General features: G+C 48.9%; 1 protein-coding gene across 1 annotated transcript in view; it reads right to left on the reverse strand.

Annotated features, from left to right (window-relative positions):
• LOC103777222 (mitogen-activated protein kinase kinase kinase 3-like) overlaps positions 1–12123 on the reverse strand; it is a 43207-nt gene that overhangs the window by 25951 nt on the left and 5133 nt on the right. Inside the window, exons 3-4 of the mRNA XM_008944769.1 lie at positions 6608–6651; positions 5513–5612 (exon numbers count right to left, since the gene is read on the reverse strand). Of these exons, the coding sequence (XP_008943017.1) occupies positions 5513–5612; positions 6608–6651 (144 nt within the window). The remainder of the gene's footprint in view (positions 1–5512; positions 5613–6607; positions 6652–12123) is intronic.

Consider the following 12123-nt stretch of genomic DNA (forward strand, 5'->3'; position numbering starts at 1 on the left):
TACCTCCAGAGGGAATCTGACCCTCCTGACATTGCTGTGTGGTGTACCATGTCCTGCAGGCAGCCTGCAGAGCCTCCTGCACCCAACACAGCTGCACTTCAGAGGGGCTCTGTGGCCTTCTGCTGCCCTGGGCTAAGATCAAAACCACAACGTTTTGCCCCTCATTCAGGGGCAGTTCTGCCTAATGTCACCAAAATCACCCCTCAGCCCCTGTAGGTTGCCTCAGGCTTTGGCACTGAATCCAGTCAGCAGAGCACATTACACTCAGGCCTGTGCCAAAGTACACAGCAGTTCCACCTACCAAAGGGACCCAGTGGCCACAGCTCCCAGTAGGCTCTCACTGGTCTTACTGGGAGCCCCAGCTGCTCAGAACTCCTGAAAGGCAGCTCAGCCCTCTGGATAACCTGGGTTCATGCCACCAGCCACAGCAAACACACCTCACCTGAACCACCACAGAAGACAACACTCAAAAGCCACCTGTGATACCTCTGGATCCCAGGGTGTTGCCAATGGTTTGGCTGTTGGCCTGTGGGCAAATACACCTCAGACTGTGTGCACTGAGGCTAGGACTCTGAAGGTGACCAGGTCAAGGGAAAACTGTGGACCCTGGCCAACAAGGATGAGGTTTCACCTTGGGAAACTGCTACAGTCACCTCCTCCACCCAAGGGCCACAGCCTGAGCCCGCCAAGCTCCATCCTAGAGGTCCATGGGGCTGCTGCTTCTACAGAGTGAGCACCTCAAGGTTTGGATTGAGTCTCTCCTCTCCAGTGTGATAAGAAGGTTACCTTTCACTCCCATTTTGCAGAAAACTGAGCTGTATGCAGGCCACATATTCCATATGATAAACATCAGGCTTAACATCATTGTCATAGAATCATAGAATCATTTAGGTTGGACAAGGTCTTTAAGATCATCAAGTCCAACTGGTAAGTGAGCACTGCCAAGTCCACCACTAAAACATGTCCTTAAGTGCCACATCTACAGATCTTTTGAATTCCTCCAGGGATGGGGACTCCACCATTGCCCTGGGCAGCCTGTTCCAGGGCTTGACAACCCTTTCAGGGAAGAAATTGTTCCTAATGTCCAATCTAAACCTCCCCTGGCACAACTTGAGGCCATTTCCTCTTGTCCTATCACTTGTTACCTGGGAGAAGAGACCAACACCCACCTGGCTCCAGACTCCTTTCAGTGAGCTGTCAAAAGCAAGGTGGTCTCCCCTGAGCCTCCTTTTCCTCACACTGAACAGCCTGAGTTCCCTCTCAGCTGCTTCTCCTAAGGCTTGTTCTCTAGACCCTTCCCCAGCTTTGTTGCTCTTCTTTGGACACACTCCAGCCCCTCAATGTCCTTCTTGTACTGAGAAACTAAAAATATCCCATCAAAAAAGCCAGACTCCCACAGCTGTGGACAGTGGGTGATCCTCAGCTTACACCTACCTCAGGCACCCAGCTTCAGGACACTAAAAGCCTGGTCTGCAAAGGGGCACTGCAGAAGCTAAATTTAATGCAACCTGCTGTTCTTTATAGTTTACAGTCCCAAATTTGATAGCCAGGGCCCTTAGAGCTTGTGTGGGAGAGTTAGATATCCAGAAATGGGATTAACAGGTGAGAAAAGGAAGCTGCCTGGTGTAATTGCTGGAAGCAGCGAGAATTGCTAAGGAAAGGCACGGACAGTTCTCAAAAGATATTTAAGCAATGAACCCCAGGTTGAGCTAGGAGTGCTCTTCTGGTCTAAGGTATGCAAACATGGTTGAGAAATTTCTACAAAAAGACAGAGGAAGAGACTCTACAGCAAAGTATTTAGCACATTCACCCAGGGAGAGGGATAATCAGTCTGTGCACCTTCTGTCAGAAAACTAAATAGTTATTTGTGTGTAGGAAAAAAAAAATCCAGGAGTAACTCTTAAGAGAGCCTTGCCCTAGGATATCCTACAGGCTGAAGGGACTTGAGTTCTCAACCAAAGCAGATGGGGAGAAGTTCAGGAAGATGTCCCTTACCTCCTAAGCAAGGGACCTAACCACCTGGGGGGTTTACAGAGAACACCTCCAGTTGTGTCTGCACTGGGTCTGGCTTGGCCATGAATAAAAGTACTCTCCAGGTCGATATTCAGGGCTTGCAGGAGGTCCATGGAGTAAATGGTTAGACCGTGGTTCATGGTCCAACTCTGGGATCTGAATGAAGCACTTCTGTTCCCAGCAGACATCAGGTAAAGGTGCTATCAGATGTCTCCCAAATGCTGTGCAGCTCTGCTCAACCTGCTTCCTAATGCAGGAGAACCAGTCTCCCAGTGCACTGCTTAACCCTCCTGAAGTTCACAAGGGCTCCACAGGTGCATCAAGCAGACAAACCTTGTCTCCTACACTCAAGCAGAAGTGACAATGGTGGGGAGCTGTTCCTCTCTTCCTGCCACCAAACAGAATTTGACTCTGAGCTGTAAATAGTGTCTCACTGCTCACCCATCCCTTCACCAAGCTCCTCACCAGTGTCCAGAGCAATCCCTCAGCTGCTGCTTTGAACAGAATGTTCTGCTGGTCACTCCATCTCACTCCAGTCTCACATTAACACTTTTGCACGCCTGCTTCAGTGGAGCCAAAAACATCAGGCAGAAACTGCCCTCCTGTAAAAGGGACTGGGGCCAGTATTTAGCTTGGCTTTACCCATTACCCACATCTGGCAAGTTGATTTTGCTCCATTTGACTTCCAGACTGTGGCACATGGATATCAGGAACAGGTACCTACTAGGCATGAAACTAAACACAGACTCACACAGACCAACAGGAGCAATTGCCAGGGTGCACTTCCAGTAACTGGGTGTGTTCTGTCTACAGGGTGAGCAGCCATGAGGAGCAGCAAAGTTTATCTACACAGAAGCTTCACTAAATAGAGCTTATTAAATTTTTCTTCTTGTTTTTAAGTAAGATACTCCCCTGGAGCCTAATGATTTAGTATGGCACTTGGTAGTCAAGCCATGGCAGTCTAAGAAAGTGAGTGCAAAGGGTGAGTGTTCAGCAGCTACAACAGCTCTGCCAGACCTCACTCTGTAAGACACTGCAGAAAACCAAAGAATAGTAGGAAACAGGGTTGGGGAAAAATCTGAGAGGTCAATTAGTTCATCTTCCTGCCCAATGCAGGACCAACTGGCATCAACAATTCTCAACAAATGTTTGTTAAATATGCCTTTATCTCCCCCCCCTCAAGGGAGCTTCTACCACTTGCCCAGGCTTTAAGTCTCCCTAACCTTCTGAAATAATGCTGAGGGACAGTCTGAGAGGAGACAAGCAAGGGGAGGTCAGAAGGGAACTGGTGGCACACGGAGGTTCAGGGTTCTGCCCAAGGTCACATCACAAGTAGGTCATGGAGAAGGGACAAACAAGAAGGTCACAGTGCATGCAGATCCAACTCAGAGCATTTGCTGCAGAAGCCAGTCCTTCAATCCATAACACAGCCAACTATCTAACCAACACCAGCCGTGCTGTCCATGGCCAGGCCACGTGTTGCTGTCCCCACTGAGCAGAAAGAGGAGTCCAGCCTAGTACTGACATGCAGACATGCCCCATGTGGTACACCCATGGCCAGGCCCTGCTCTTATCTACACCAGCCCAAGCCCACTGATTCCATGGTCCCACCAGGATGTGATTCATGCGTGCCCCTGCTCCACCCAGCTGGCATGCTCATCTCCCTGATCTTGGCTTCAGGACTCCTGCTTCATGGGGACAGGCACTGTCTTTTGTTGAGCTTTTGTACAGATCTGTTGGCCTCAGTCTACTTTTGGTCTACAAGGTGCTACTGCAAGAGAAACAGCTGATGGCAATGAAGAATTACTGCACAGTTCCCTTTGAGCAAGAAGAAAAAGTGAAAAATTTAACCCTGGTGAGCCCGTGGTCAGGCTACCTCTGAGACTTGCAGTCTCAAAATCTTGACCTAAAACATGCTAGGAGCCAGATGCTGGGATGTCAGCATGTGGACATGGAGGCTGTCTCCCCAAAGGTCACTTCTGTTTGTTTCTAGTGTTTCCACAATAACAACTCTGAATTACGACTGCTCAAATCTCTTCCCAAAGGTGTGGGTTCCCTCAAGGAGGAATTTCAATGGATAGAAAAACAAAACACTGAAAGTCATCCTCAAGCCTTAGATAGTTAGGAGTACCCTGACATGCCCAGGAAGACAGTCCCTAACACTGGATAAAACATTATTTGAGCTTCTGTTTGCTGCCGTTGGAACAAAAATTCCTCTTCCAGTGGAAAGAAACCTGGAATGAAATGAGTCATTCCTGGAGAATTCAATGGCAGGCTTTTCCCAAGAGGCTGTCAGAGAATGCCCAAGATTAGAAGCCTGACTGCATTCAAAGCCAAAACCCAGGGGACACTTTGGTATCATGAGGTACCTATTATAACAGAATAGCAGCTTTTTTTGTTTAAACAGAATGGAGAAAAAAGGAGAGGGGAAAAAAAAAAAGCAAGCAAGCTCTCTTCACAACCTGTCCCTCCATTCACACGTCGATGAAAGGCTGTTAGTCATCTGCAATTAATACTTGAACCAGCAAGCTCTTGGGAGCCATCCAAAAGAATCTGTCTTTAAAAGCCCACCTATTAGTCATCCACCCCTCTCCTCCTTCCCAAAGCCAAACCCACCTTGAGAGTCCAGTGCCTGCCCAGCTCAGGGCAAGATGCCTCATAAGAAACCACTGAGCACACCAAAACAGACTCCAAGGATTGCCCCTGCTAGGTAAAGGCCCCTCCTTTCAGACAGTGCTGAGCTCAAAGAAGAAGTTGGAAAAACACAGTGGCCTATGTTATGAGGCCAGGCTGGAGAATAAAGGTCTCCAAGCTTTAAAGGCAAGGATCACAGAGGGAGGGTTCCTGCTAGAGGAACCTTCAGTGATGCACATTTCACTGCAGACCTGGCCACAGACACATGAACATCGTTCTGGGGGTTTGGGGTGAAACAAAATCAGTGCTAGATAAAAGAACACGGTGTTAGCAGCACTCTCCCTCATACTCTGGACTTCACCATGCCCCTGCAACTGCCCCCAAGATGGGGCAGCTTCACATCCAACCTAAACACACAGCAACCTACAGTCACTGTCCTCTGTGTGCTCTCACCAGCCAGACACACTCTGAAAGTTGTTTCTGTTGCCCAAAGGGTGTTAATGGGAAAACATCTCCTGCTGTTGGCTGTGCAGCTGTCTCCACCATCTCAGTTGCTTAATTCCTCCCCATCTGAGTTTGGGGGATTTTTTTTCTGGGGGAAATACAATATTTGTGTGTCACCTTTTAATAGTCTGTAAGTGAAATAATTTCGAGAAGGAAAAACCTGGCTTGAAGAATGAGAACCTAACAAGCTGTGTCCAGACAACAGCTCCTGTACCCTCACTAGCTGGGAACCAGAAAATAAGGTGACTTCTCTTCACACCCATGCACCACACTAAATTAGGCACTTAAGAACAACTCACTGCTCAATGCTGAAGTGGGCACCAGGCACCCTAAAACTCCCCCTCAGCAAAAAGAAGAGTACCTCATTGTTCACACAGACTAAGTCCATCGTCTGTCCAAAAGCATCCGTGACCTTCTGCACCACTTCTTTGAATCTGACTGGTCTGGGGAACTGGATAATCCTGTACACACAAACAAATACAACAGCCTCAGTTTCACAGAAGCATACTGGAATTTGAGATTAGATTGACAATTCAGAAGAAAAGACATATTCTTCTATCATGAAGCATGAAACTTGCTCCTTGTTTTTACACTCATGGAAATGCTGCTTGTCTGCTATGCCCAAGAGGGGACTTGACTTACCCTGCAAGAATATCTACCAAAAATCTCAGTGCAGCTCCTACCCCTACTGTCAGGTACTGGTGGGAAAGAAGAAAGTCAGCAGCCTTTCACTGGAGAAGACCCAGGATCAGGCTGGTCAGTGATTTATCATCTCCATTCTCAGCAAGTGGCTCTCAATAGGGAGGAGGGATGGAAGAGAGAATGATGCAGTTTGGCATCCTGTGACGCTCCTGTGGCACCACATGCAGCAGCTCTATAGGTACAGATCAGCAGGTACAGTCCAGTACCATTACTTCAAATTTTCTTTGGCTTTAACGTGCAACTTGGACCATCAGCCTGTGAGTTTCCAGCCCTGTGTCCTGCCCTGCCACAGTCACCCAGCACCAAGCAGAGGTGATTCCATGAAAATGTCAAGCAGGGAAGGGCGGGCAGGCTTTAACTCCCAGCACTGTTTGTGTGGGATCCATGCCCAAAATCTGGTTATCTTAAGTAAGTGTCATAGGCTGCTAGTCAAAGGACACATTTCTGTGGAGTTACAGCTCAGCTGGGGGTCAGCAGGGCTCAAGATGTAAGAAAAGGATCCAAGTGTGCACCCTATGTCCCTGGTAAGAGGCTTTTAGTGACTTCCAGCTTGGAACCACTGTGCCTGTGTGCAAATCCCAGGAGGCACTTGTGGCAAATGGGATGATGAGGCAAGGCTCTTGCCTGTAGTTGATTTGCAGGGAATGAATCCTGCTGTGAGCTCATCTGCAGCTGCCTGAAGTCAGCAGGACAACATTGGGGAAAAAAAGGTAATTTGTCCCTGTGCTTGCAGGGGACTGGGTTGGGTACATACCTTTTCTCTCCTTCATATTCAAACTTGATCCTGACATTTCGCTGCTGAAAGAAAAAGCAGAAAAGTGGTTAGGTCCCAAACTGCATCCCAGGCTGACTTGCAGACCCAAAGCTGACAGGAGTTTTCAGGGAGACTCCCTGAACTCCAGTGGGCATCTGGTCTGTTGAGGGCCAAGCTGCCTGCTGGGCTCATGGGCTTTGGGGAAACTCCACATTGCTGAGAAATGTGCTTGCCAAAAAATAAGGTCTTCTGTAAACATGAAGACACTCAAGTCATCTCTGTAACTCTTATTTTTAATAAAATGCATTGATAAAAATGGAAAAATGTGAAAGCTCTGAACTCAGCTGGGAACAAGGCACCATTATCAAAGAGGCAAACATGTTACGTGTCTGATGTTCATCCACCTTCAGCATTTCCCATGGTTTTACCCCAGTACTTTTCTGTTGGAAACCCAAAAAGCAAAGCTCAGACAATGTTTAACAGAACACAGAAATATCTGGATCAAAAAAATAAGTAAAAGCAAGCATCCTGTAATGGAAGTGGAAATGAGACCTTGGATTTTAAAAGCCAGCAGTGCTGGGGTGGTCATACAGCTGGCTGTTATTTTGTCAGGACCTACATAATGCAAAGTATATCAGGAATCACTACACTATATAGAGTAAACACCAACACTGAACTGACCTGCTGCTCACCTCCAGATAGCAGTGAATGTGCCCAAAGAAGAGCCAGCAGAGTCCCAGGCAGACTGGGCACACAACTCTGCAGGGACTAGCAAAAGCCATTTCCCCCATCCTCTGTTTGTGCATATTTAGCAGCAATCAAGACCACAAGGAGCCTTTTCATTCTTTCAGCTTCTCAGGCTGAGCCTGAGCTAAGCATCCCTCTGGCATCCCTTGGCTCATTCCAGGATTCTCCTATGGTCTCCAAGGCAGGCCAAATCCCTCTTTACTTCCCAGACTGGGTTCAGTCACACCAATTAACCAGGGCTATGCCCCCGCTAGTGCACACAAGCCTCCTCAAATAATAGTTTTCTTCCCATGGAGAAAAAAGTGCTGGCCCCCTCCACCCAAGGTGTAACACCAGGGAGGGCTCAGTGCCGAGCTGCCCGCATCTCCCAGGGACAAGCCCCGAAAGGGTGGGTGACAGCCCTTCCTGGCCAAGGCCCTTATCTCCAACCCTGGGCTGCCAGCATGTGAAGGCACACTTTCCATCCTCCTGGAGAAAAAGCAGAGCCCCAGTGAAACAGCTTTGTCTCTAATGAGGAAAATGAGCTGGACAGGCATCTTTAGGTTTATTTTTAAACTATACAGCTCCTCGAGTTCTGCAAACACCCACTGAAGTTCAGGAAGTTAAGGCTGGAGGCAGTTCGTTGAAAAGCTCAAGAAAAAACCCCAGCAGATTCAGGGTAAATACGTTGGATCATCCAAAACACATCTTTTTTATCTCTGCTTGTGGCATTTTCTGTGCTTCTGGAAGGGCTGGAAAGAACCACTGCTGGGACAGTCACCAAATGGGGCACTCCAGAAGTGTTACAGGCCTGGGCTCAACAGGCCCTTAGATCACCTCGCTGTCTACAGCCCATCCTCCAGACCCACAATGTTTGGAAAAACGCCAGATTTGCTTCTAGAACCAGGCTCAACTCATACAAATACCAACTCCACTAACTCGAAACCAGCCCAAAATTCAAAAGTAAAAGGGAGGACCAGACCAAACCAAGTCTTGAAGGTCAAAATCATTCTCAAGAGACAAATATGGATGGGATAGTCACCCTGGATTATCTCCGTTAGAGAAAGAAAAAAGAGAGAGGCTCTTTTATGTCAATTTTTATTTGCATGTGCTTCTCTGAACAGGGCCTGGCTGGTCCATCCCTCCTAGATGCTGGCAGTAAATCAATCAGCGTGGGTTCCCTGCGTGTAGCTCTGCAAAGCCCTTCTCTAAAGCCAGAAAAAAAATCAGGGCAAGGAACTTTCGAGGTTTCTCCTTACAAAGGAGCAGGACGTGTGATGGGAAGAGCTCACGCAGCTCCGGCCTCGCTGCAGGAAACCTTTCAAAACACAGGTTTCACTTTCAGCACCGGCCCGAACGCCGCGCGGAGCCGGGACGGAACACACGCTGCCTCTCTATGCTGAGCAACACACATTTCCCAGACAAATAAGTTTTGACAAACAGCTTGTGGCTGGAAAATGTCAAAACACTCAAATAAAGCTCTAGAGTGAGAAGAAAAAAGGGGGGGAGGGGAAAATGAGCCATGACTGTTGCATCCTTTTCTTCCTCATCAACAAGAGGGCTGATGTGCTGTGGCCCAAAGCCAAGAGAAGCCAGCCAGCCAACCTGCACTGCTCCAGAGCAGAGCAACAGACACACTGGCTGCAACAGGGCAATGAAAACCCACTCCATGGGTTTACTACATTTTATTCTTTTTTTTTCTGATATAAAACACACTAACATCTCACCTCCTTCAAAGAAACCAAGACCTTAAGCTCGCAAGCACTTGGAAGAAGGATAAATATGTAGTTATCTATAGTCTGAGAAGTTGGTTGTGCCTTTATTTTTCAGTCTTCCCTTTCTATTGCTCATGCTCTTGACCCACAGCTAAAGCTGAATTCATCAGCTATCAGCAACGAATACTTTTTTCCTTTTAAAAAAAAAAAAAAAAAGAGTGGGCAGTGCCCAAAGCACTAGGAAGTCCCAGGGGGATGCAAAGCACTTCCTAAACGTTGGAGCAGGCTGTGATTTTTTACACCCATGGAAATCTGGTTTGGAGCAACTGGTTTGAGATTACGCAGGGGTTCTGGGGCACTGCCAAGTGCTGGAGCAACATCTCACACCAGTCTGCACCCAGTGCCTCAGATGCATGACCGAGGGGAAGGCAGGACCAGCACCTCCTCCGTAAGGACCTCACCCTGACCTGCAAATGCTCGAGGGCTGGTTGTGGAAGAGGAGGGGGTGGTGGAGGCTGCTGGGTCCTATTCACACCTGCAGTTTTGTGAGGGATGAAGACAACAGCAACGACTCCTCGCACAAACCAAGTCCTGCTGTTTACCCTCCCCACCATCAGATGTCAAGTGAGGTTAATGGCAGCCTTGCTCTCCCCTCAATCACGAGGTCATTAGTTGGTGCAGGAGAACGAGCCGAAACTCCCAAGAAGGGCATGTGTTAAACACAGTGGAGGAGAGGGGTAAGGCCATGCTGCAAGGCACCAGCCTTAAACACTGAGCTCTGGCATAGGATTTCAGAGGTGGCTTCATGGAGCAGTGTGAAAGGTGAGGCAGGCAATGGAGCAAGCAGGGGAAACTGAGGCACGAATGTGAGGGATATTTTGCCTACAAGTGTGAAGAAAAAGCCCAGCATGGGGAAAAGAAGTCTCCAAGGAGACTTCCAACGTATAAAAAGGGTTTTACAAGACAGAGGGAGACTTTTTTCCCAGGTCAGGACAAGAGGCAACAGTTTGAAATTGCAAAAGGCTAGATTTAGGTTGGATATAAGAAAGAAATTTTTTTATGATGAGGTTGGTGAGACACTGGAACAGGTCACCCAGAGAAGCTGTGGGTGCCCCACCCCTGGAATTGTTCAAGACCAGGCTGGATGGGGCTTTGAGCAACCTGGTCTGGTGGGAGGTGTCCCTGCCCATGGGAGAAGGGTTGGAACTAGATGATCTTAACCAGCAAGGTTCCCTCTCCACGTGCGTTTCCATGGGCCGTGGGGCACTGAGGAGCCCGCGTCTCGCCTGGCGCCCGCGGGCCCTGCTGCAACCCAAACAAAGCAAGCAACAGCCCTGACAGGAAATACCACAGCAATTCCCCTCGTTTCTGGAATAATTTCTTCTCCCAGATACTTGTACCGGCATTTCCTCCAGCCCTGCTAACAAATGGTATTTTACTCTTTCTTGCCATCTGCTTCAAGAAAGGAAAAAGCAAAGCCACCGCGGTGGCCACAAACCCATCACCATCTTTCCAGGCTTTCCTTGGAGGTATTTTTAGCTCCTTCCTCAAAACTTCTAATTGCACAAAAAGCCCACAACTGCCAAGCTTCAGAGGAAGCGCTGGCAGGAAGGGGGCAACAGCTTCTGCCCACTTGGCTGGGGACCACGCACCCCGGCGGGCTCGGCCAAGCCCGGCCCCTGGAGCTGGAGCAAGCAGCCTGGTTTAGATTAAGGAAAACATTGGAATAAAATGGAAAAAGTGTTTCCAAACGAGGTGAATCATGATCTTATACAGAGATCCCTGAAGAGCTGACTGCTGTTTGTAATAAAAGCACACACGGAGAGCAGGGAAACACGCTGTTAGGCCTAAAATGGAAGCGGCTTTGGGGGAGCAGAAGTTGCTGAGCATCCTCGCTGCTGAACACCCAGAGAGCAGAGCAGGGTGCTGGTTGGTCTGAGCAATGCCATGCCCGTGGAGAAGGGTGTCTGATGGCACAGGGACAGCCTCACTGCATCACCTCGATGCTACCGACTGCTGGCAGGGACCCAGTGGAGGAGACAGCCCCGCACCTCCGTGTCTTGCCCTGCCCTAGGGTGGCACCCAGAGCTGAAGCACCTACCACCTGTCAAATCCTAGATGAGCAACATTTCTAACACTCTCCTCATCATATGTCCTCTCCTGCTCCCAAATTCAGTTGCCATCAGAAACGATGTTCTGGTTGGACCCCATCTTTGTGGCTTTCTGTTGCTTTTAAAGCAACTTTTTTCAAACTAGAGGACACCTTTGCCCATGATGACAGGCCACAGAGGTGGAGACTTCAGATCGTTTCTTCAATCCAAATCCATGGTTGCCTCACAAATCACCTGGAACAAAGCCTCCAGCTCCAGCATTAAGCCTTCTGAAGTCAAGAAAGGCAGGAAAAAAAAATCATCATAAGGGGCCTCCTCTTCCTTTCAGTATGCACCAAGAGGGGCTCATTCCAGCTTTGCTCTTACCCACCCACAAGACTTTGGGGACTGACTTTGCCTCAGTTTCCCCCCCCCCCCGGGTAAAACAGGAACAATGAAAAAGACCCACTTCTGTATGCTGGAGGGCAAGCAGAAGGATTATATTCACTTCTCTCATTTTCTGCTTGTTGGATGAGGAAACAATCAGAAGCCCTGCTGAGCAGTGCTGCGTTCAAGGATCACCGCTCTAGTCACTCCTCTGTACGAAGCCACAAAGCGGTGGTGGGATCTCTCCTCATCTTCTGGCTTTGGCCAAGAGAAACCAGCACTGCAAGGCCGTGCTGAGGGGACTCCTGCAGCTCCCCAGCGTGCAGCACGTTGTTTGCATCAGCTCCGTGCTGCCCCTGCTTTCAGCCACGGGACATTTGCTAGGAGCCAGACAGCTGGCCCCGGCCCTCGGCCGCAGCAGGAGATGACTAACCCGCACCATTAGGAACCATCCACACAGAACCCCCACGGGCTCCGGGCTCTTCAGCAGCCAGACAGAAAGGGGTTTGTCTGGGATTGCCCTTTATGCTCTCGGGGGGAGTGGAAGCTATGAGATTCTGATCCCCTTGTATCCCTACAGCTCTTTTCCTCTGAAACA

The sequence above is a fragment of the Merops nubicus genome, unplaced genomic scaffold (genome assembly GCF_000691845.1).
Source record: "Merops nubicus isolate BGI_N331 unplaced genomic scaffold, ASM69184v1 scaffold2660, whole genome shotgun sequence".
Taxonomy (NCBI): domain Eukaryota; kingdom Metazoa; phylum Chordata; class Aves; order Coraciiformes; family Meropidae; genus Merops; species Merops nubicus.